The 26389-nt window shown below is 39.1% G+C and overlaps 2 protein-coding genes across 2 annotated transcripts; both read left to right on the top strand.

Moving 5' to 3' along the window:
* The first annotated feature begins 713 nt into the window (after positions 1–713).
* copa (COPI coat complex subunit alpha) lies at positions 714–13792 on the top strand. Its single transcript, XM_044031782.1, has 30 exons — positions 714–914; positions 1246–1359; positions 1473–1546; positions 2273–2353; positions 2500–2576; positions 2751–2860; positions 4488–4597; positions 5647–5746; positions 6538–6756; positions 7051–7201; positions 7284–7350; positions 7459–7534; positions 7638–7720; positions 7909–8134; positions 8386–8524; positions 9074–9236; positions 9437–9583; positions 9706–9895; positions 10000–10095; positions 10204–10292; positions 10511–10634; positions 10909–10998; positions 11103–11206; positions 11340–11483; positions 11569–11709; positions 11982–12164; positions 12277–12387; positions 12503–12664; positions 12797–12991; positions 13409–13792. Exons 1-30 carry the CDS (start codon positions 875–877, stop codon positions 13466–13468), a joined length of 3666 nt encoding a protein of 1221 aa, XP_043887717.1. The 5' UTR covers positions 714–874; the 3' UTR covers positions 13469–13792.
* Positions 13793–14149: 357 nt separating this feature from the next.
* Positions 14150–26285, top strand: ncstn (nicastrin). Its single transcript, XM_044041776.1, has 17 exons — positions 14150–14260; positions 15678–15779; positions 16020–16143; positions 16986–17107; positions 17485–17630; positions 18750–18894; positions 19031–19143; positions 20161–20313; positions 20423–20527; positions 21137–21214; positions 21447–21616; positions 21733–21835; positions 22787–22885; positions 23369–23456; positions 23895–24058; positions 24210–24422; positions 25078–26285. The coding sequence occupies exons 1-17, from the start codon at positions 14203–14205 to the stop codon at positions 25198–25200; spliced, it is 2106 nt and encodes a 701-aa protein (XP_043897711.1). The 5' UTR covers positions 14150–14202; the 3' UTR covers positions 25201–26285.
* The last annotated feature ends 104 nt before the right edge of the window (positions 26286–26389 follow it).

The raw sequence follows: 26389 nt of genomic DNA, 5'->3' as shown, positions 1-26389 counted from the left end.
GTTATATATTTGAGTTAAAAAGCGGTTTCAGATTCGACATTAAACATCAGGATGAAATGGCTTGCAATAAAACAACATAGATTTTATTTTGTGTCATCTGATATGTGTTCACACACATCAGATGACACATTGAAAACAAGATGTATCCACATGTAGCTATTCAGTATTATACACACAAAATGATTATTAACTGTTTGTTATTGTGCTGCATTGGAATTTGCTTAAATATACTTAATTATATTGTTAATTTCACTGAGGTAAAGGTGTTAAATATATGTACTTTATATGTAGGCTGTGTGTGTGTATATATATATGGAGCTTTAAATATCTACATTTTCGCTGGCAAACTATCTTCTTTGAAAAAAAAAGGTGAAAGAGTTACTGTATGTATACTTTAACATGGGTTTTGGTTATCGCCGATTCATTGTAAACAGTCCAAGTCCATTTGGGGTATAGATATACGCTTTTTAGATGTGCTGTAATTGTATTTTCTCAAGGGGGGCGCTTATTTTAAGGTCAAAGTTATTGCACCTTATAGAAAGAGCACTCCTTGATTTCGTTGTAGGGTTTGTTTTCAAATGCACTCGTTTGAAATTTAAAATGCGTTAAAGTTTAACTGAATCGGTTCCGTTCTATGTGCTGTGTTTCTATCCGCCGCCGCCGTGGCGCTTTCTGCGTCACATTTTTCACATCACAACTTTATTGTTCACAACCGGAAGACAGCACGGACTACGTGTCAGGAAAAAGAACGAACGGGCGAAGGAGAACAGGCCGTCAGACTTGTTCTTCCTGGACAGTCTCATCTATGCTTTTTGCGCACTCTGTGGAATTATTATTTTAACAGGAGGATTGCAAATACAACCGCCAAGTGACAATGTTAACTAAATTTGAAACGAAGTCGGCCCGTGTAAAAGGTATGAGTTTGAAGACCTGCGGGTAGCTTATGAGCTAATGCTAGTTAGCTGACGTACGGCTCAAATATTTACTTTCTTTTACATTGTAGCATTAATTGGTATATGTTGCGTATCATCATATGTAATGTATTTATTTATTATGTGCGACATGTTGTCTTTAGTATGTGGGTATTGAAATAGACTTCTTGAATATTTCATTAGCTACTTCGACAAGCTAACGTACATAACTGCATTCATCTAGGTTCCCTGGCTTCATCTATAATTTTAAAATACGCCCTCTCAACTTTCTGTTTAGAGGCAATGTTATAATACGAGATGATTTGTTTTTCAGGTCTAAGTTTCCATCCCAAAAGACCATGGGTTCTTGCAAGTTTGCACAACGGTGTCATCCAGCTGTGGGATTATCGGATGTGCACCCTGATCGACAAGTTCGATGAGCATGACGGTAAAACTGAGATTTTGCTCATATGGAATAGTTAAATCGACATATTGTGTAATAGCTTTATAAAGTACATACTGGTATACAATGTGCTTTAACTGACGTGTCCTCGTCGACAGGTCCCGTCAGAGGAATCGATTTCCACAAACAGCAGCCTCTGTTTGTGTCTGGAGGTGATGATTACAAAATTAAGGTTTGTATGATCTGCCACCAATTAATGTAACGACAAAATCTGCAAGATTTCTCAAAATTCAGGTCACAGGGAAGTAATGTTTTTTAAATATTATAAATATTACAGTGGATCACTTATGGAGTCTATATGTGTAATTCAAGAGCCATCATCAGCTATGTTGATAATCAATTAAATGTTTTGTTTGTTTTTGTTTTTTAAAACAAACAATTGTTCATCTTCTTAAAAGTGAATAGTTTACATTTCTAAATCATTAAAAATGAATAATTTTTGGTTTGTGGACAAAACAAGACGTTTGAGAACATCACATTTTCCAGATTCTGGCATTATATGGACCAAGTGATTACTAAATGAATTGAGAAAATAATCAATTATTATTTGTTGCAGGCCCAAACAGTATGTATATCAGGAATCAGTGAAATATTTTAACACATAGCTGTTGTCTGATCCGATCCTACGTAACAAGGGAAGACTGAAGCAAAGGATTTAATACAGTGATGTTTTAACTATCATATTGTTATTTCTTTCTTGTGGTTGCAAACTTTTTTTGCGTGGATTATTTATAGAATTATGTTAACGTATGACCCTGCAATGAACTGGCGACCTGTCCAGGGTGTACCCTGCCCTTTGTCCTATCTCAGCTGGGATTGGCTCCAGCTCCCCCTATGACCCTCGTGTAACGGACAAAGCAGTAGAAAATGAATTCAAAATGAATTTTTTTTGGACCAGGTGTGGAACTACAAGCTGAGGCGCTGCCTCTTCACTCTCCTTGGACACCTTGACTACATCCGAACCACCTTCTTCCACCATGTGAGTTATTCTGCCACTTTATACACTTTTGCTGTGTATTTCATAACCTATTTCAAAGACCAGGGTAACAAAGACTTGGTGTCTTGTCCAACTGATATTAATGACTGAAAAAAACAGATTCATTTATTACTTTTTATTGTTTTTAGGAGTACCCCTGGATTTTGAGTGCCTCGGATGACCAGACCATACGCATCTGGAACTGGCAGTCTAGGACCTGCGTCTGGTAAGACACACTTTTTACATTTTTCTTACAAGTTCAAACCCACTAAAACTGCTAACACTGCTTTACAGGAATTTCAATAAATATTTTTCAGTGACCGTAAAGAGAATTATGACCCGACCCATGTTTTTGAAGTTGTAAAATTAAATGTTCCCTGTTTTTGCTCCTTATCTGCAGTGTCTTGACCGGCCATAATCACTACGTGATGTGCGCCCAGTTCCATCCATCTGAGGACCTGGTGGTGTCAGCCAGTCTGGACCAGACTGTACGAGTGTGGGATATCTCTGGTGAGGGCTTGAGGATGGTGGACGAGAGCACTGGGGACTGAGGTTTTGGGAAGGGTTGGAAGTCGGGGGTTGAGTCAGAGTGGTACAGAGAGCAAGAAGAAGCTGGAACAGGACAAATATTAAGTCCTGGGCCACCTTTTCTACCTCTCTATCTTGTAGAGGACAATTCTCTGTGGGCTGTTTGCAGAAACACTTCTCCTTTTAGGACAGATACAGGTACAGGGAAATAGATGTAATGTCACCATGTTATTACAGTGTGGTATTTGGTAGTGGTACTTTATATCTACATTTAAAGGCTAGAAAGTATAAAATAGGAGAGGTGTTTCTGTGCTTCTGCATGCTCTAATTTTTTTTGTTGTGTTTTTTGGTGAGTCTTCCATCTTTCATCTGCTTGTCATGTCACTAACTCAATCAATAACTTTAAACATGGTCATGTATATGATGTGGGTCTTTATCGGTCTCCTGTCCTCCTGGGATTCACTTGCTTGCTTTTGCCTTTTTTTATCACTAAGCATGACTGCACCGATCCATAATATTGTGATGAACTTGAAAATGTCACATCATAGCAGGATTTATGGTTGTCATACTTGAACCAACATATGCCTTGCATTAAGCCCTAAAATAAGGATATTCTTGTGTTATTGAAAGTCTGTTCTGCTTTCCATACTGTAGTTTTTACATTTTCATTCATTTTAATTGCATCAAGAAAAATAATAGATATCACTACTAACTGTTACTAAAGTACACCTCTGATGTAACAATATTGTAATATTCCTGGCATTCTCTGCACAGCTCACTTTGTAAATATAACATGAAATATACAACATATTTCTTGTGGCATTAGTCACCATGTTATCAGCTTTATTCCTAACCTTTAGAACTGTGCCATGTCAGAATCTGTTAACTTTGCATGTAACTCAAACATCCTAACTGAAACATGCACGAGCTTCTAAGAAAATAAACTCTTAACGCTCTTATTCCTGACATCCAGCGCCTCATCAGAGCACTTCTTTACAACAGCAGCCACCACCCACTCCCACTCCCACTCCCATCAGCCAAGTCCACATGCACTCTTAGCGTCTTCCTTATCCCATGTGCTCCCTAGAAACATCCACGCCTGTACATAGGTTCCTGGCTCCATTTCTTTACCCCACTGCATTGCGTCTCATCACTGTTGAGCTAGTTGTTCACCACATTGTTTAAATGGGCAAGAAGCATGAACGCAAGCTTTGTTTTCTCAGTCTGTGTTTATCCTGATTTAATTTGAGTCTGGGAGGTATTTGGCGACCTTGCTCTGTCTGGTCAAATCACGGGTAATTGTCTCTTTGTGATTCTTTAACCCAACCAAGAGTGCTGCTATAGCCATGATGATTTCCAGACTCAAGTTGGCGGGGATTGAGAGAGCAGAAGTTGTGTTGGTGTTTTTCAACCTTGTGTGTGTTCAGTAGTTCAACAGTTCTCCCATTTGTAGTCTTTTTTTTTCCCTCCTTCTTTATGTTATTGATTCATATTTGAACATTTTGTTGACATGTATTGTGTCTCTCTTCTTCCTTGTGTTTGGGTTATGCCCTGTGTAACATGAATATGGCTCCCCCCTTGCACCTGCTGCTCTGAATGTTGGTTCCAGGTCTGAGGAAGAAGAATTTGTCTCCTGGTGCTGTAGAGACTGACGTGCGTGGCATCAGTGGTGTTGACTTATTTGGTGCCTCCGATGCCATCGTCAAGCATGTTCTTGAGGTAGGCAGAAAGTTTTGTATTATCTTTAGTTGCCGTGTGAAGCCTGAACTTTTGTGATTTTAGTGACTTAATCTTATAGTGCAACAGGTGAGTGATGGAAAATAATTCACATGTCTAAAGCACTATGCTTACTGGAGACTGGAGATTTTAAAATACATGTATTTGTGCCCATTAATTCTCAGAGAGGGTGTAATTAATGTTCTTTCCACCGTGGTCTTGTGAAAAAACAGTAAAACTTCTTCCTGAAGCTGCAATAAATATCCACTTATTTAGCTTTAAATGAATAATTTCCACTGAAAAAGGCAAAGGGAAACAAGTGAGCATTGTAAAGAGATTTTGCAAATGGTCACTGACTTCCAAGTTTCAGTCCTGCACATGGAAAATGCCATGAGTTGGCTTTAACTTGGTAAAAGCTGGGCCAGTTCTATAAATTACATCACAAATCCTGAGTAATGACTCATCAAGGTCAAGAAATGTCCAGGCTAAAAAAAAAAAAAAAGGAATAATGATATTTCAAAGCATTTGAGAAATGAGACACAGCAGAGTCACACTTCATCTTTGCTTTCTTCTTCTTCTCTCATGGAAAATCTTTACAATTTTAGCAACTTCAGTAGTGCATATTTCCTTTAACCCACTTTTTATTTGCCTAACACACCATTACAGTGACACCTGTGGCTCAGGAGGTAGAGCAGGTCAACCTTTTATTTCAAGGTCTGTGGTTTAGTTATCTTCATGTGCTGGAGTATCTTTGGGAAAGACGATGAACCCCAGACTGTGCCCGACAGCTGCGCCAGCAGTGTGTCATTGCCGTATGAATTTTCAGTGAAGGGTTGAACGTAATGTTAAGTTCTTTGATTGGTTGTCGAGACTACAGACCATTTATATTTTATGTCTTTTAAAAATATAAATGGCTTTATTTAGTTAATATTAGTGTAAGGTCTTTTTGTTAAGGCATATAATTCAAAATGTTGGTCCTTGCTCTTGAGACGAGCACACGTTAAAAACATAGGTTTTTGTGTGACTTGAGTGACTTTTGTGCCTGTGTCCAGGGCCACGACCGTGGAGTCAACTGGGCTGCTTTCCACCCCACTATGCCTCTCATCGTGTCTGGAGCTGACGACAGGCAGGTTAAAATCTGGAGAATGAATGGTGAGTTTCACAGTCTTCCACCCTTTATCTACTAAACCTAAATACAAGTTTAAGTATTTGATTTATTTATTTATTTATTTTATTTTTAATTTTTTTAAAAGAATCAATCAAATCAAAAAACACTGCAAATACAATTTTATCCTATTTTCTGGATGATTTAAATTTTTTGACAGCAAATGCCAATATTAAAAAAAAATTAAATACAACCGATGGCTGATATATGTTGCTGATTGTATTAGTGTCGCCATTCTACGTTATTCATCTGTGATAAAATACATTAGTTTAATAAGCAATTTTGTGTATCATTTGTTAACTTAAACATTTATTGAACACCACGTGTGCCTGCACATGAAACAGATAATCAAAACTATAGTATTAGGTAACATGATGGTAGGGCTGCAAAGATTAATCTATTATTAATCAATTACTAAATTAATCATCAACTCATTTTATAATCAGTTTGTGTGTGTTTTTTTTAATGTTTTCCGATTTTCAGCTTCTCAAATGTGAATAATTTCTGGCTTCTTTGTTCCATATAACAGAGATTTTGATTTAAAATAAAACATTTGCGAGGTTTGGGAAACACTGATCAACACTTTCTGACATTTATTGGACAAAATGATTGCTCGATTAATTAAATAATAACCAGTTGGTGTTGGTTATTTAAAAGTGACAAAAACCTGCTTGTCTACCTCCTTGTTTCCCTGTGATGACTCATACAGTTTATATTTACTGTGAAGTTCCCACCTTTTTTTTTTTCTCTTCAAACATCTCTTTCATTCCTTACCCAGAATCCAAGGCCTGGGAGCTAGATACCTGCCGTGGTCACTACAACAACGTGTCATGTGCCGTCTTCCACCCACGCCAGGAACTCATCCTGTCCAACTCTGAGGACAAGAGTATTCGGGTGTGGGACATGTCCAAGAGAACTGGAGTGCAGACTTTCCGTCGAGATCATGATCGTTTCTGGGTTCTGGGCGCTCATCCAAATCTCAACCTGTTTGCTGCAGGTTAGTGGTGTCAGTGGTCTGCATCTGAAGATGTTTTATAAAAAATAGAAAAATAAAACAGATATACCAGGAAATTACACTTTCTTTTTTGTTAAGAGAAATTGGCAACATTTAAATCCCCTTCATGCAGGATGTACTGATTTCTTAGTTTGGTATTGACTCTTAAGAAGATTTTGATCAGCAATAATAAAAGATCTAAAAGATAATATATAAATATTGTGTAAAGGAAGTCTGTACGGAATATCATGCCTGAAACTTATGTCGGTAAATGATGGCTTGTTGTGTGTCTTTTAGGTCACGACAGCGGCATGATCGTGTTTAAGCTGGAGCGTGAGCGTCCGGCGTACGCTGTGCATGGGAACATGTTATACTACGTTAAGGATCGCTTCCTCCGCCAGCTGGATTTTAACAGCAGCAAAGACACTGCTGTCATGCAGCTACGCAGGTCAGTCCTAAAGCATGATGGTTGCTGCAAAGTTTTTTTTTGTTAAATGGATTTATAACGTGTGTGTGTTATCTTGTCCTAGTGGCTCCAAGTTCCCAGTGTTCAGCATGTCATACAATCCTGCTGAGAACGCCGTCCTGCTCTGCAATGTAAGTACCTTCTAATCAGAACACGCACAAATCACTTGATTGAAGATGCAGAAGCTCCTGTTTATAGTTTTCCAATGTGTTTGATGTTATACTTTGCTTCTCCTGCAGAGGGCAACCAACCTGGAGAATAGCACCTATGACCTGTACTCTATTCCTAAAGAAAGTGACTCTCAGAACCCTGATGGTACTGAAACACCTTAAATTACAATTATTACCTGTTTTGTGTCACTTTCATTCAAGATGCTGATCAAATGCACATTAAAGTCACACATTCTGTTTTTTCTCAGCACCTGAGGGGAAGAGGTCCTCCGGACTGACAGCAGTCTGGGTGGCCAGGAACAGATTTGCTGTCCTGGACCGAATGCACTCTGTAAGTCCATTTTCAGTTTTAGAAGGAGATTTAGAAGGAACCAATAAAGGGGAAAAAATGACAGAATATTGTTGACAATTAAAAATAATGAAGTTATGATATCCGTCAATCTTAATATCTTTACATTATATGTATCTAACCCTATTTTGTTCAACTTGAAATTTTGAATGTTTCCTTTTCTTTTGCAGCTGCTGATCAAGAACCTGAAAAATGAAATAGTGAAGAAAATCCAGGTTCCAAACTGTGAGGAAATCTTCTACGCAGGGACAGGCTCACTGCTGCTGCGTGATGCTGACGGCGTCACACTGTTCGATGTGCAGCAGAAACGCTCCCTGGCCACTGTCAAGATCGCCAAGGTCAAGTATGTGGTGTGGAGTGCAGACACGAGCCACGTGGCCCTGCTGGCTAAACATGGTGAGTAGATAAGTTGAACATCTGCATGTACTAACAGGAATAGGGGTAGAAATTAGATGTATTGGTTGCAGTCTGTCTTGCTATTTCTTTCAGGCCAGAGCTTTAAAGGTCCATTTCACACCACTGAAAGATAATGCTGTAATGTGAAAAAATAAGCATGTTTTCATTTGTTCAATGAACTGCACACATTTAAAAACAATTAGTTCTCAACTGACACCAGATTTAAATCTCATTTGACTGCTTTTCTAAAGCCATCATGATCTGCAACCGTAAGTGGGAGAGTCTCTGCAGTATTCATGAAAACATCCGAGTGAAGAGTGGAGCCTGGGACGAGAGTGGAGTCTTCATCTACACCACCTCCAACCACATCAAATATGCCCTCACCTCTGGGTATGTGCTGAGCATAAATCCGATGGAACCATTTAACTCCCATTTATTGTTCAACTATAACTATGTAATGTACATATTTAGAGTGGCTACACTGGAATGAGGACCAAGGGGGAGTGGAGTGAAGTAAATAATTGCCAAGTAGTTGGTCAGGCATTGACTAACTACTTGGCAATTATTCACTTGGTTGTTGTCATTGACCAACCAAGTCATTTGAAATACCTAGTGTGTTAACCAAAATAAAGATTGTTAAATACCTTTTACTTTACCTCCTAAATTGAATATATTTTGTAAACAAAAGATTTCCTCAGACAGTAAAACCTGTGGAATATGATGCACATGATTGATCCTTAAAGTTAAAAATTGTGGGTCCTGTATGTTTAACCTGTGAAATGTAAGGGATTCAGAGTTTGGTGCATGTTTGATATTAACCAATATCAGGTACAAGACCAGTTGTAAAGAGAGCCTTCAGCTAAAACACTTTTAGCCTCATTAAGAAACCTGATTGGTGCAAAAAGTTAGTCATTCTAACACGTTGCTATATTCCTGCAGGGATCACGGCATCATCAGAACACTGGACCTGCCCATTTACGTGACCCGTGTGAGAGGAAACAGTGTTTACTGCCTGGACAGAGAGTGCAGGCCACGCGTCCTCACCATCGACCCAACAGAGTATCGCTTCAAACTCGCACTTGTCAACCGTAAATACGATGAGGTGGGTTTGTGTGAATGTTGAGGAGAACCCTGTATGCACAATTTAGCTGTGTGGTAATTTATGTCCAGCTTTGTTTAAAGTTGAATGTAGATGCCACTAGTTTGCATCTGGAATCCTCATTTTAAAGACACTTTAACTATTAAGCAGTGATTTTGTTCTCACATGCTTGTTCTTACATCGTTCTGATTATTGTTGTCCAGGTGCTTCACATGGTGCGTAATGCCAAGCTGGTGGGTCAGTCTATCATTGCCTACCTGCAGAAGAAGGGTTACCCGGAGGTGGCGCTGCACTTTGTCAAAGATGAGAAGACTCGCTTTAGTTTGGCGCTGGAGTGTGGCAACATTGAGGTGGATATTTTAATTTCCTGCTCGGTTCATTTATAATATTGTCCTACTTGAGTTTGTGTTTTCCCCACTGTCCCCAGTTTTTTGTGTTTTCTTTTCTCCTAATTTCATTCACATATGTCCAGGTGGCGCTGGAGGCAGCAAAGGCCCTGGATGAGCGCAGCTGCTGGGAGCGCCTGGGTGAGGCGGCACTGCTGCAGGGCCACCACCAGGTTGTGGAAATGTGCTATCAGAGGACTAAGAACTTTGACAAGCTCACCTTCCTTTACCTCATCACTGGCAACCTGGCCAAGCTGCGCAAGATGATGAAGATTGGTTAGTGATGAGGAATTGTTGTTTTTACTTCAACCAAATTATATTGTTTGTCTTGACAGTCAAATGTCTAGCGTTACTAATGATTATATTGTCTGTATGTGTAGCTGAGATCAGGAAGGACATGAGCGGTCACTACCAGGCAGCGCTCTACCTGGGAGACGTCAGTGAGAGGGTCCGCATTTTGAAGAACTGTGGACAGAGTAAGTTCACCTGTTACTAATAAACATAAACATGCTTGCTGTAAATACTGCATCTTTTTTTAACGAACATGCCAACATGTGTAATTACCTGTGTATTTTTGTGTGCAGAGTCTCTGGCGTACCTGACCGCAGCCACCCATGGGCTCGATGAAGAGGCTGAATCACTTAAGGAGACATTTGACCCAGAAGTGGAGACGGTGTGTTGAAAAAAACAGAAAACATTCAAGCACCTTTGTATACAGAATAAGGACATGTTGCATGAATAATACACACAGCAGGGTTTATTTTTTTTAGTTCACCCAAACATTCTTGACTATTTTGTTTCCCCTAAATTGTTCAGTGCATTATAAAATCACTTATCTGATGACAAATACATCATTTTGATGATGAAACAATGATTTATTTTACTGTGTAGGTGCCTGAGGTTGATCCAAATGCACAGCTGCTGCAGCCCCCTCCACCCATCAACCCTCTGGACACCAACTGGCCACTGCTCACTGTATCAAAGGGCTTCTTTGAAGGAGCCATTGCAGCAAAAGGTGACTCATCAGCCTTGACAGATACATAAATACATATACTGTGTATTTACAATACATATGTAAATAGGCCAGTCTTTGTATATAGCAACTATATTCCTTTCTATGGAGGCAATTGAACATTTAAGTGTCAGGTTTAACTACTTATACAGCAGGGAAAAGTGATATTTAAACTGTTTTTCTTGTTGTTGTTTTTTTAATAGTTTAAAATTCCTAAGATACCTGTGGCTTTTTACTTTTGCCAGAGTAAGAACAGTGTTTTTATTTTCTGCTTCAGGGAAGGCAGGACAAATGGCTGCTGATCTGGACATGGATGCTCCAGGAGGTGAAGGCTGGGGAGACGATGCTGAACTCCAGCTGGATGACGGTAAATTAAATTTTAAAAATGTTAATTGTCACTGTTATTACAACATTGCACAAATCATGTGAATTAAATGTCTTATCCTATCCTATCCTATCCTATCCTATCAGATGGTTTCATGGATGCCCAGGAAGGATTTGGGGATGATGGGATGGGGAAAGAGGAGGGAGGAGGCTGGGAAGTGGAAGAAGATCTGGACCTTCCTCCAGAGCTGGTGAGAGAAATGACCAGCAACACGTGGCTTACACCATGCACAAGACATGTGTTGATAGATTTCACCCCAAGTCTGTTTTTGTTTTGGAAATACTTAAATACACAATCTTTCTCCTCCGTTTTCAACTATTCAGGACATACCAGCTGCAGGTGGAGCAGGAGAAGACGGTTTCTTTGTCCCACCAACCAAGGGCATGAGTCCAACCCAGATGTGGTGCAACAACTCCCAGCTGCCAGCAGACCACATCCTGGCTGGCTCTTTCGAAACTGCCATGAGAGTATGTTCATAGTGTCATAATATTTTATAGAATTTTACACTTAAACATTTTATTGACATGTATTGGTTAACCTTTTCTACCACAGCTGCTGCACGACCAAGTTGGAGTTGTGAACTTTGGCCCATACAAGTCACTGTTCATGCAGACGTTTTCGAGAGGGCGCACCTGTTACCTGGGGCTGCCGTCCCTACCCTGCCTGCGCAGCCAGCCCCAGAGGAACTGGAAGGTAGAAGTGTTATGTATTTTTATAAGGGTGGGGGTCATATTTTATACCCCATTCCCACTGGTCAGTAAATCTGTAAAGCCCAAGGTTTTTATCATATTGTGTTCTTTGTATTGTGTTACCCTGGATTTAGCAGTGATATTTCTTTGGGATATTAGCTAGAGTTTCCTTTTTTAAAATGAATAGAAAAGGAGAATAAATTCCTAAAGTCCTAACCCCCACATGGTATTTTTTTCTGATGTTCTAACACTTCTAATGATTTGCTTGTTTTATAGGACTGTGGAGCAAAGCAGGGCCTGCCTGCTGTGGGTTTGCGCCTCTCCGACCTCATCTCTCGTCTACAGCAGTGCTACCAGCTGACCACTTCTGGCCGCTTTGAGGAAGCTGTTGAGCGCTTCAGAGCCATCCTGCTCTCTGTGCCTCTGCTGGTGGTTGATAACAAGCAGGAAATTGCAGAGGTGAGCACTATGCTTTCACAACCAGAACTGACCAGAACTGAAATTAACTAATGTAACCTACAATTTTACTTTGCATGGGTCACCTTTTGTGATTGGGATTTGTGTGTTTTAGGCTCAGCAGCTGATCACCATTTGCAGAGAGTACATAGTGGGTTTGACCATGGAGACAGAGAGGAAGAAGCTGCCAAAAGACACTTTGGAGCAGCAGAAGAGGCTCTGTGAGGTAGCCATCCAATTTGATCTGTGATATAATGTCAAATACTGTATTTGCAGACTTGACAATCACCAAACTTTCTTAAACCAAATTTTTTAATGTAATTGTTTTATTTCCTTCGCAGATGGCTGCGTATTTCACCCATTGTAATCTCCAGCCCGTCCACATGGTGCTGGTGTTGCGCACAGCTCTCAACCTCTTCTTCAAACTGCGTAACTTTAAGACCGCTGCCGGCTTTGCACGACGCCTGCTGGAGCTGGGACCAAAGCCAGATGTTGCACAGCAGGTGTGTTATGCGACATCCACAGAATCACTAACTTTTTTTTTTTTTTATCAAAAAGGGTTTATACATAGATGTAAAAAAAAAATATTTTCTATTGTCATCTTCTTTTACATGAAATCTCTGTCTGTTTTTCAGACTCGCAAGATTTTGGCTGCCTGCGAGAAGAATCTGACAGATGCTCACCAGTTGAACTACGACCCTCACAATCCATTTGACCTGTGCGCTGCCTCTTTTGTCCCACTGTACCGTGGACGCCCTGTTGAGAAGTGCCCTCTGTCTGGAGCCTGCTACTGTCCTCCATACAAAGGCCAGACCTGCAGGGTCACACAGGTACATCTGGATGTACATAATCCTCTAAAAGAAACTGGTTCCTAATTTTAGGGAGAAATTCATTATTTTAAAGCGACTTTTATTGATTCAATTAACAAAATGAATGTCTATACAGTGTCCACTTTATTAAGTACACTTCTACAGTCAAATGAAATCCAATACAACTGCCATATTTGATTTAAAGGATTACACAATGGGCACACTTCAATATTATATCAATACTGTAAATAGAGTATCATATTTTGTATTGTCTAAATTTCTTTTTAAAGCAGGCAACAGAGAGGTGGGCTCCCTGGTGGTTGTTTTTTAAGTGTATATAAACATTAAATAAGATGGGGGGGGGCTAGCCAATGATGCTTTTGTTCACTGTTTGGCTTTTGTAAAGTCTAACCTTAAATTGTACATCTTATTTTCCAGGTGACAGAGGTTGGCAAGGATGTGATTGGTCTGCGTGTGAGTGCACTTCAGTTCCGTTGAAAGAACGTGGAGATAAAAGAGCAAAACACATCCACACATGCTCTGGAGAAATAATAGTTATTGACATGAGAAATTAAAGCAGATATATGTGTGTTTGTTCACAGCAATGTGCAATTTCTTTCCATTTCCGATTACATGCACCAGAAAGCTTTTATCCTTGTAACCCACTCCTGCATCCTCTCTGTGCTGTGGCTTTATTATCTCTGTTAACCTGACTCGTGTCTCTTTTCTGACTAGTATAAGATAAAACAAAAATGAAAGTGAAAAACACTGCTCTGTGTATCTGGGAAAGTAAAATAATAAAGAAAAATCCCATTCTCAAATCGAAATTCAAATGAGTTTCTGTGGTTTTCTTGATGTGGTGTGGGTGCCAATGTGGTTTGTCTATAGCCAACAGCAGGAAGAATGATGAGTTTATATGTACCAGATAAAGGTGAATCTAGAATATGCTAATGGTTGACTGATCAGTGTGTGAAGATGAGTGAGTACAAAGTTGACATTACTCATTGAATTAAATATTAGTTTCATAGATAATTGTAAGACTTCAGAATGTATAATTATTCATTATAATTATAATTAAATAAATAAATACAGGAATACAATAAGTAATTCAACTGATTTCCAATTGTTCCATTTTGCTCTTTTATTACGGGAGCGGAACTGAACAACGTAACCCGGACGTTTCCAACAACAACACTTCCTGTTGTGTTTTTCCTGCTTATCAAACCAGGAAGATGGGTTTCCCCTCGTCCAAATGGATTAGTAATTTGCTATTTTGCTGTTTTTTCGCCGGTAAGTTGTGTCCCGACTGTGCTGAACATTTGTGTACACGAGTGAAGTGCGTTTCTGTGTTACGCGTTTAGCCTACTGGACTTCTTTGTGCTGGCGGCTAGCGAAATGCTAGGCTAACCCTGTTCAGCTTTGATCTCTATTCTCGGCGTTTTAAAACAAGTTTTACAATGAAGTTCGTTAGCGGGACAAATGTTGATCAATTCTCATGGACGACACGTTCAGAAACAGCCACACGTCTCCTGTAACTGTGTCCTTTTTCGATGGATTTTTTATTTGTCTTCCTCTTTGGTAAAAAGGCAAGTCAACATCAGCGTGACTGCTCGTGATTAACCAACTGCTACCGCCCTGAGCGCAGGGATTACTTTCTAGAATGTAACATCATCCAAAACTGTACATATTTTTTATTTTTTACAACGACAACTGCATCACATAACATGTAACGTACAAATAAGGTCACATTCGCGTCTTTGAGGTGCCTTGGTAAATTCGGCACTCAAAGCAGCGATGCATATGAATTAAAACGAGATATTTCCTTGTCATTTGCTTTATTGTTAAGGTAAGAATAGTAGTGACGGCTATGTTTTTATCTACGTGTAAGACCTGTGGTAGTCTGACGGTGAATTATCTTTGTTTATGGATCTATAAAATTCAACTGATATCGACCTGATAAGTCAAAGTATTACAACATGGCACTTTATGAAGAAATGTTATATAAACACGCTTGGAATTTGATATAAGTCAGGTCTTTGATAACTGCCACGAAGAAGCATCCAAAATCTCCAAACACTAGGAATTTATTTGCGTGAAAGTGTCAGCAGAACAATTATACATGCAGTAGAAAATACTTTAGTGGATTATTGTTGACGGTTAAAAACGTGGGCTGAATTTTAATGTTACTGACGATTAAAATGCAGTTCATTTTAGCTATATAAACACACTGATTCTGTTATTTTAAAAACTCAAAAACGTTCACCTCCCTTCTTGTGATGTCAGGTCATGGTCTGGTACAAATGAGTCCTCTTCATTTTCCATAGGAACATTTTGTAAAGGAATTCCACATATAAAATGAATCCATGTCCATTCATCTATCCATCCATCTCAGCTGACATAGGGCAGGCTGGGTACACCCTGGACAGTTGACCAGTCCATCACAGGGCCACATATAGAGACAAACAAAAATCCATTCTCACCGTTATGTTACTAATGAAAAAAATGTATGTTCTACTTAAATAATAGCAATGTGATTTCCCCGGAAGATATAAAACATACAACATTCTCTTGATTCTTTTAAAGCTGCAAAATCCTTCTCGTTTTAACAAGAAATTGTTTTACTCTGTGTTTGTCTAGGTCACTTATGTCCTCTTGTCAAACTACTCTCCTTGTGCAGTTGATGAAGTGATTTTCTTTTCTTTTGCAGGTATCAGCTGTAATTCAGTGGAAAAGAAGATTTATTTGCATCTCAATTACACTTTCCCATGTGTACGACTGCTCAATGCAACACATCAAATAGGCTGCCAGTGTGAGTGTTTATGACGAAATGTGCCCTTTGTTTTGTTTAGTGTGTGTGCCCGTATTTGGTAGTAAAGCATTTGCTCTGCTGAAAGCAGTAGGGTTTTTTTTCTTCTTAAGAATTTGGTTTGTGGTTGCTTCCGGCAGTTCACTTAGAAGACAAATAAATCAAGTATGTGGCTTTGAAAGTAAAAAGGGTCTGAAATGGTTTTATTTGACTGATAGTTAATCTTCCTTGCTTTGGTTTCAGCATCTATGTCAGGTAATGTGGGTGTGCTTCATGTGCTGGAGTCAGAGGAAAACCTGGACTGGGTCCTGAGTTCTGGTCCCAATCCTCCTTATATGGTCATCTTGGATGCCCCGCTCTTTACCAGGTACAGTTGGCATTCAGTGGGAAATCCCACACTCAATTCAAATGTTAGGTAATCTTGCACCATGCTATCATTGATGCAAATACTACTGACACAAAGACTCTCTTGATTTTTTTTTAACACAAATATTCAATTATTAAACGTTTTTTATCCAAAATAATGGTAATATTTAAAAAACAAAGTGTCAGCTCTGCATAACTCTCTCTGTTTCTGAGACAAGATCTTATATGATCTGGCGACATTCACGCACCGTAGTTCAGTTTTTTTTTTTTTACATCAAGGCAGCAACAAGTAAATTGAGTGTGTCACTAAAAACACAAACATGATGCACATTTTTCATGCAGTAAATTTACATACAAAGTCCATGCACACATTTTTCAAATTTGGTGAAAACCTCCCTTGAGCTCTACAACAGAGCTCTTATCGACAGAGTCTCGGTTGATAGACGTGAATGCAATTTTTAACAAAGCATAAAATTTATCTTTAGGCTTGGCACGATGCGAAAAATTGCATTTGGTGTGACAGCAGGAAAAGAGCGCACCCACGAAAAGTTTCAGAAGTAAATATGTTACATCGTTTCTGTTCACAAAGCCTAAACAGAGGAAGAATAATAATATCACTGACAAAAAAATTCATCTGAAGTTACGCACCCCAGCTTTAATATCAGGACAGTAATCACAGCCATTCTTAAATTGTCAGTTACAGTGATGTGTGCTAATTTTGGAAAATGTTTCCTGTCTGACCCTGAGGAAATACATTTGAGCAATATTTCAACCTCACATCTGACCTGTGTTTGTACCCGTATCATTTTCCCCTTCCCCCTTCACCGACCGTCTACCTGTCAGATCCATCATGATGAAGTTGAAGAGCAGCTCAGGCAGAGTGGCAGGCGTTGCTGTTGTGGCGCCAAACACGAACCCGGCAGAGAGCTTCTCTCCACACACCACCTGTCCCAACGAGAACACAGGTGGGCGTGGATTTGCAAGCAATGACTTGTTTCTCAGAATTACACAAGTTACAGAGATAAATTTTAGTTTTATGATCCCCAGTGGGTGCAACTGCTAAAGTCAAACTTTGTAGTAGTCTTTTTAGATTTATGTTTTGTAAATTATGTGAATGAATTCTGAAAAGTTGTAGTGTTACCTGTTAGTCGAGTTTCTCTTTGAAGCATATATTTAGGAAATATTTATACCCTCACTAAAAAAACAGTACAGATTTTTTATGCCACCACTTCATTGCATCGGTTTCCATGTCTTTAAAGGGACCTGTTCATGCCGTACATTCTGCACACACATGAACACCTGGTTTGTTGTTGCTGATGTTTTCTATTTGCATTTCCCTCAGGTGTTTATTCAGAAACCTACGGTCCGGCCATGGCTAATTGTAACATGACAGTGTGGAACCCGCTGGGAAACGGTCTTTCGTACGAGGAGTTTGATTTCCCTATATTTTCACTCAAAGACGACAATGACACTCGAGTCATACGACAGGTAAATGTGGCAGCAGATATTTTGTCTTTTGATCCTGGTTGTAGTTACAGGGACCGCATCGCTCACCCATGTTGTCACTGCAGAAAATGTCCATCTAATTGTTTTCCACTTGCCTCTGGTGTTGGGGAATGGAAACCCTTTCATGTGCAGCTACAGTAGAATTTGATCTGAACTTGCCTCAGTGCTGGATGGGATTTGGACTGATGCCATTGAAGAGCTTCACTTGATCTCACCTTCATGTCGGGCATGTTGTGGCACATTATGTTGACATTATTTATCTGAACCCACAAATCACTTGCTGCTCTTCATCTGCTGTATGTGACAAAAACAGGCAGATCATGTTACACAGTCTGGTGTAAAAATGCTCTTCTCAGGCAGTGAGTGTGTATGGTTGTGTTCCCATGTGGGCTTCATGTTTTCACTGTTTTTAGTGAACACAGAGCTTAACATAACCGGTCTTTACCTCAGTTTTCAGTTTCACTTTGCTGCTGTGCCTCTAGAAATTCATATAAACTTCTGTGTGCAGGGCTGGGCTAGGGACTGTTTTTGAAATGTTTTTCTCCAAAGAGGGTTGGTACAAGTGCTTGAATGTTGGAAAAAGTATCTGCTTATTAAATGGTGAAATAAATTAAGTTGTAAAATGAAAACCTCAAACACTATTGAATCAGTAGTCAATATATAAAAGCTCCAAAACCGTTATTGTTTGCCGTCAAAGGTAGCATTTGAAGATTATTACATAAAAATATCACATTGAATTTGTAATTAGTTCAATAATATGTAGTAGTTTGCTGGGCTAAGATTTTAAAATCATAATTATTTGTATTATTTTCTCAAAAAAATCAACTGATATTGGTGTAAGTATTGACCAAAATTGTTATTTTAAACACAATTATCGACCCAGAATTTTATAATCAGTGCATTGTTACTGTAAAACGATTCATCCTTGAATCAGCTGTTCAAGGTGATAAATTTACTCCCAGAGACAGTGGAACATGATGCTGTAGCCAAAGCTTCCAATTCAACCCTTGAACAAGGCACTAGAATCAATTATTTTGTAAATTAAAACAAAAAATATTAAATGCTACAGTGAATTAATTGTTTTCTGTTCTCTGTTCTCAGTGTTACTTGGACCATAACCAAGCTGTGAATAACAGCACTCCTCAGTACCCACTGTGTGCTATGGAGCTCTACTCCCACATGTTTGCTGTCACCGACACGGCCACCTGCATGAGAAGAAATGACATCAGCTTCAGCATCAGCCCAGGTATTTACACAGTATGAATTACTGTGTGATTATAGTTTACCCTTTCATTTCATGCCATTTATACAGGCTGCACAACTGAGTCAGGAAGAACATCTGCTTAAATGTCCATGTTTGTTTTTATTCTGTCTTCATATAGAGATGGTTTGTGACCCACTGGGTGACTATAATGTTTGGGGCTCCACCAGACCGATCAACAACACAGTCAAGGGCCATAAAATGTGGGAGAATGTGGTCATCGCAGCAGCCAGGGTGAGTTTCTGTAAAGAAGCCTCCGCCTCCTTCAAAAAAAAAAGGAAAATTGACCAAATAAGCTTCTATGTATCAATATTTCACTGTAGTTCAACATCTGTTGCATATTAGTTTGCAGATGCCCGTGGATGTTTAATATTATCTGCAGTGATCTCACTTAGAAAACATTCCAGTGTAAAAGTCCTGCATCATATCTTGTGAAAATGCCTAAATGAAAGTAATTACAAGAATCTTTACATGTATTGTTTGGTGTAAAAGTGAAGTGAAAATGTAAAAAATAAATAAAAATTAATTAATCAGTTCATTTTGTAGCCTAGAAACAGACCAATCGGACGAGTCATGCTTACGTTCAGATTACCAGCCACATTGTCCAAATTTGAGATCAGATTTGACTCTGATTTACCATAAATCAGACATGACCATTCACATTCTTATTTTCTTAAATGTCATGTTTCTGATTTCTAATATAACACTTGCATTGCTACACTCATATTGCCACATACTGGGTTATATATATATTTATGATCTAGGACCACATACTGAAGTGACTTCTGTGAAGTGAATTCTGATTTGAAAATCAAATCTGAGATAAATTGACAGGTTTAACGTGATGGGCAGGTTTAATGGGATGATTGAGAGAGTAGTGCCTCTGAAGCCTGTTAATCAAAAATCAAGATGGCTGCTGTTGATGTTAAGACAACTGTTTGATCCTTGATCACAAGTTCCCATAATAAAACTGGGGGATAAATTTTCAGTTGCAGTTTTTGGCAAATTGCATCAATTTACAAGACGCATTACCACCGTGTTATCAACATACCATTTCAAAAATAACCCGCAGATTACTTCATTACTTCACAATCATTAAAATAATCACCACTAGAGACCAGGTATTGTATATCTGTGGAGTTGGTGACCACATTTTGAATAACAACGCAAATAGGTCACCGCACGTGAACTGAACTACTTTCCTACGTCTGATCTTTCCTTGATTCTTTCTTTTCCCCTCCCCCACCACAGCTGGACAGCAGGTCATTTTTCTATGATATAGCTCCAGGAGGAGAAAGTGGAGTCTCTGGCTTTGTCACCCTCCTGGCGGCCGCTCACGCTCTCCGTAACGCCACCCAGGAAGCTCAACCCAACCGCACCATCGTGTACACCTTCTTCCAAGGGGTCAGTTGTTTCCCCACCACTGTTCTCTATCATCAAATTTATTTTGATTTTATTTGGAGTTTGCCACTAGCCTGGCTCATGTTCTTTGTACTTTACTTTTTGTCACAAGGAAACCTTTGACTACATCGGCAGTTCAAGGATGGTGTATGACATGCAGAACAAGCAGTTTCCACTGGACCTGGACAACATTCACTCAGTGTTGGAGATTGGACAGGTTTGGGTTTTTCACTGACCTCCTTTGGGGCTATCTACCAGATTGTCAGGGAATCATTTAGAGATTTTTATTTTAAATGACCTAGTGATTAATGAATCGGTTACGTGATAAGACATTAGAAAATAGCAAATCATTGCGTTAGTCCGCATATAAACATGTTTGTCAATTTTCTCAATGTCCGACTTATACACCCAGATAATGTGATTGAGAGTTGAGGTTAAACAGCAGGTATACCTGACCAGACTCAGTCAGGTATACCCTCAGTCAGTGACTGAGTCAGACTTAGAAGAAGCCAGTACACAGAAAAATAAGACAAAAGCCATCAAAACATGGTGAAATTCTAGCTGGAATTTTTTGGCACTGATAAGAAGACCGATTTTTAGCTCAGTCAGCTTAAGATTTTTTATATTTTTAAGTTAATCGTTGTTGGAAGACTTGGAATGTCGGCTAATGAGCTGCATGCTTAACATGAACAGTTCAATACTAATACGTTGAAAGGGGGGCACTATTCCACTGCCAATTACACTTCTGTAATGTTAGTTCAAAATAATGTTTATGTGTGTGGTGTATACACTGTAATGCGTCAGTTTTATTTGGTTTTGACTCCAGGTGGGGCTTCGTGCTGACTCTAGACTGTGGCTTCACACCGATCCCGTGTCCAGGAGAAACGACAGCATCAATCAAGAAGTTTGTGATTGTTTTAGTTTTCCTTCATCACTGCTCGACAGCAGAAAGACGGAATTAATACTGTAGAAAAGGGGAATTAGACTTTATAGCATAATAATCATACACTGAATCTAAACTGAATTGAAAGCTCTGTTTTTTTTTATAAGCTTGGGTTGATTAATGTGAAATAAAAGAGAACTCAATATGTGTGGGTTATCCTTATCAAATTAAAACCTTTAATATTTTCTTTCAGGTGGAGGAGCTGATCAAAAACCTGCACTTGGCTGCCACAAATTTAAGTGTCACACCAGTTGCACCCACTGTCTCCCAGCCACTCCCGCCCTCATCCTTCCAGCGTTTCCTACGAGCTCAGCAAATCCCTGGTGTTGTTCTGGAGGATCATCAGTCTGAATATGTTAACCGGTGAGGCATGGTTTTTAAAGCAACAGGTCTACGCATTGTAATAATGTCACCCTGATGTTTTCATGTTACCTCGAGTGACAGATGAGTGTTGATGTATAGTTTTGTTCTGTGCACAGGTTCTATGAGAGCATGTATGATAATGCAGAATACCTGAACGTGCTTTACCCGTCGGATCTGACGCCTGAGGAACAGCTAAAGTTTATCACCGCCTCTGCAAAGGTATTCAGTCAATTACCAACGAGATGATTGCTTCACAAAATCAACTCACAACTTCTGCATCACTCATTGTGGTCCTGTTATGGGCAGAGGGGTTTGTCTGCTCTCAACTTTGCTTCCATTTGTTCTTCAAAAAAAAATGTTGCCCTCTTTTTCGAGTGAAAGAAAAATACAAAAGGAAAGCTCAGAATTGGTATTTTCTTTCTCCCAATATGATTACAGGTAAATAAATAAAATATTTGATCATGTGTGAAGAAATGTAAGGAGGTTTCCATTTCACTCGATTTTAATGTGCAGTGTTGATGTTCTTTTTTGATTATATTCACAAATATATGCATCCACACATACCAACAGAGATTTAGACGTGTATCTTCATGATTTACACCCCGCCTGTAACCTGAGATCTCAAATGCTTTCATTATAAGTAATAATTAAAAAATAGATAAATAAATAAATCGCACATCCTATCCTCATTCTTAACAGCAAAGACTAGGTAAACAATTTAGTGCGATTTATATTTACGTCATCCCTGCATTTTTCTTAATACACAATTGACTTGTTATTTTTGGTAGCTCCTGTGACTATATATAATTTAACAAAAATAATGAAAACCGCAGGTTGTAAGTTTTAGATTCCATCCCAGAACATAAATTGAATGGCAGCTGTTGATCCACTGAATGGTCATTTTTTGTGATTTGATAAAATGACTTTTATCCGGAATCCGTTGACCTTGGGACATTCCCTCAACATAGTAATGTATAGAATTAGGATAATTGTAATTAAATGTGACTCTTCTAAGATACTGAACGATCTCTGTTTAGAGGAACATTGAATAATTGTATCATCTAAACTTCCTTTTCTCTGCTGGTATATGAGACATTTCAGCTGTTTTGTGATGCTTTAAGCAGCAGCTCTAATGACGTCTTACCTCATTTCCTCTCTTTCATCACTCAGGCTCTGACCGAGGTGGCCACATTGGTCGCTCGCACTCTGTACATGCAGGCAGGAGGAGCAGAATCTCTACTGAGCAGCATAAGTGCAGACCCTCAAATAGTAAGACTGAAGGATTTTGAATTTTTTGCTTTGTTAATACATTTCTCAGGGACCTTGTCTACCACCTCACTGTGCTTTCAAAACATCACTGCTGAAGATCATTGTCAGAGATAACCTGCAGTTGTTATTGTGAATGTTGTCAAACAGGGTTTTACTTCAGATCCAAAATATCATATTATTGACTGATTATTCTCTTACTATATATCTCAAATATTTATTTTCACTCACAGTAACAACTGAATGAGTTTCACAGTTTTAATTGTTTTTGAAAATGTTTTCTGACTCTTTCATGCTTTGTGATCATTTTATGTCAGTGGTGTCAAATCGTTTTTTTATTTTGACTTCTCACATCCATAACTGGATGTATTTAAATATCTTATCAATCTTAGCCAAAAAAAAGATCAATTATTTAGTTCCAGGGGAATTTTATTTTTAAATCATCTTGTAGGAAGTGACATTGTAGTGTGTTTTTGTATGTTTCAGGTGACCCAGATGCTGTACGGTTTCCTTGTTCGGCCAAATAACTCCTGGTTCCAGGAACTAGTCCCCTCAGACTTCACAAGTCACCTGTGTAAGTTAGAATCTGGGAAGAATCTGAAAAATGAGTGCAACACTGGACGGAAATAAATCTTGTGACATGTGCTGTAATCAAAGCTAAAGGCAGTCCAAGGATATATTAGCGTGTGTGACCCTTTTTTTTAAGGTGGTGACTTTTTTTGTTGACCAGGCTGTCTAAGTTGTGATTGAGGACAGATTTGAAGGTCGATTGCACTGCTACTAAGAAACCTGTAACCTGGGTGTTACATGTCTTCAAATTGGTCTTGAAAATGGGTCTTTAAAAGTCTTAAATTTGACATTGCTCAATTGATTTGTCCTGATTCAGTCCTGTTGTATATTTCCATCAGCCAGCTCTCTTTAGTCATTGTTAATGTGGAGAAAGAGCAGAGGAAACACTGATAAATGTCCAGACATAAAACTTAAAATCTCGCCTCTGTTTTCTGCCTCTCAGCTGACAGACCCCCAAACATGTACGTCGGTGCGATCCAGCAGCCCAGTGAACCCACTCTCTTGGTCCAGTACCTGTTGGCCAATCTGACCGGCAGCACCGTCAATGTCACCCAGGAAGACTGCCAGAACCAGAGAGAGGATAAGGACGACAAAGACAGCAAACATGTAGGAGTTACACTGTTTTCCATTAGTTTATTTCATTTGCCTTTGGTCTACATTTAATTCATTCATTCATTCATTTTCTTATTTAATGGTTTAAAAAACGGATCTGATGACATTTCTCGTGATCAAATGTTTGTCACTATTTCTCCCTCAGATGTACACCTACGTATGGGTTCAGGGTGCAGTGCCTCCCAACAGTACAGAAAGGGAGGGTTTCTGCGTGCGCTCCTCCGCTCGTCTCACCAAAGCCGTGTCCCCGGCGTTTGAACTGCGACAGTTCACCACCTCAGAATACTCCACATGGACAGAGTCCAGGTGGAAGGCCATTAAAGGACGTATGTTCCTGGTGGCCAGTCATGAATTGGAGGTAAAAAAAAAAAACAACAACCCTGTTTTTCAAACTCGGATATTGAGTTTTGCTTATTTGTGTCAGAATGGCTGTCATTAGGATTTCTACCCCGCTCATTCAGCTCCTTTTAATAAGGCTCTTACTGTCGAGGTTCACATTTCACAGCTTAAAGAAAACCAGCTGGTTGAGAAAGTGGGACAGTGAGCTAATGATTATAGGATAAAAGGGCTGCATTATGCCACCACCAAGCTAGATATTTCAGGCAGGAATTGGAGTAGCAAAAAAGCTTATTTAAAAGCAACTTGCTCACACATCACAAATTCTCACAATTTGTTTTTGTGAAAATAATCAGTAACTTGGTTTCCATGCCAATGTATAGCAAATCTTACCTGAAATATTGGCAGGTAGTTTCCCAGGATAAGCAGTAGGGGGTGCAAAATGTAAAGTTGGGGTCACCTCAGAAAAGGAGTAAGAAGGTGCAACTTGATGACATAAATAAAGAGTGTTGAGGAAGATTATCTGTTCAGTTATGTACACTTAACTAACATCCTCGTCCGAGGTATGAATTATTTTTAATTTTTTACGGAAATAAAAAATGTGCATAGAAGCACGCTGCTGAAAAACCCACCAAATTATCTTTTTAAATTGTTGAATTTTCCTTTTCCCCCTCTAGATGTTGACGTTAGGTGTTGGCATTGGCGTGCTGCTAACATCCCTCTTGCTGACGTACGTCATCAGCGCCAAGGCCGACATACTCTTCAGCTCAGGGCGAGAACCCGCCAACGCCACCTACTGATCCACAGCGAGGCGACGCAGGCCCACGACCACTACTACTTACCACCACCATTACTACTAATTCTACTTTTATCGTAAAACCAGACTTCAACAGGACATTTTGTTTCAAACACGACACGTGTAGGTACACAGACAGGTTAGACACCACAGCAGCAGGAGGGGAAGGGAGCGGGTTTAGTAGACAACAACTCTGTGATCATGGACTCACTACGGTGAGGTGTGAGATGAGGACTGGCCTATGTGGATGGATCTGGACTCATCAGGGTTAGAAAACACTGGTCAGGCACCAGAAGACCCTGCCAGTGGGAAAAGATGTTTATATTTCTTTTCCTTTTATTATTTTTCTTCTTTTTAATGTGGAAGAATGTTTTGTTTACTGTGTCATGGGATGGGCACTAAACATTAAGCATTATTTTTGAGTGTGTGTATGATTGTGAAAATGTAAATGTGACTGAGTGAGTGTTTGTGTGTGTGTGTGAAAAGCTGTATGGTGCAATACTGTAGCTGTCTTCTCTGTCATGTAGTTAACTTATCACTCAATCCTAATAATAAGAAACCACTTCATGAGTCAATGAACAAGTAGTAATATAAAAAAAAGTCAACAAAATCTGAAAAGGTGTCGCTAGGTATTTTAGTTTCTGGGAATTAGACAGATTTGATACATTTTTGAAAAGGCAAATTCTACTAAAACTAAAACTATTTGTTATTTTAAAACCAGTGCACATGTCCTGTATAACTCAATTGTATGTAGTTGTAAATCCCACTGTGATTTCACATATTGTGATATTTGTGTGGCGAAGAAGGATTTCCCTAACGTGCAAGAGTCTGAAGTGGCTGACTGTCTCTTCGCTTTTATCAATCAGCTGCTAAAAATCTTTCAATTCAGCCAGAAAATCTGCTTTGACACTGAAAATGTGTTGGTACTCTGGCTGTGCACTCGTTTTTTCGGTTCACGCCTTTTTCACAAGGTTTCCTTTAACTTCTGAGAAATTTTGACAAGAGTTAATTTTGTTGATGGATGTTCATTTAATGGCTGGATCAATTGTGATGCCTTGGTGAGATAAAATAAACATTGCTTGTTTTCCATTTTTTTTGGTTTGTTTTGAACAGAGGAATTACATGTAATGTGTTTATTGTCATGATTTTCATGATGAATTGCTCATAAACTCTGCAGCAAGAGGTCACAGCAT

Source organism: Solea senegalensis, linkage group LG1, assembly GCF_019176455.1.
Source record: "Solea senegalensis isolate Sse05_10M linkage group LG1, IFAPA_SoseM_1, whole genome shotgun sequence".
Taxonomy (NCBI): Eukaryota; Metazoa; Chordata; class Actinopteri; order Pleuronectiformes; family Soleidae; genus Solea; species Solea senegalensis.
The sequence above is the reverse complement of the archived record's forward strand: the minus strand, read 5'-3'. Positions and strand labels throughout refer to the sequence as shown.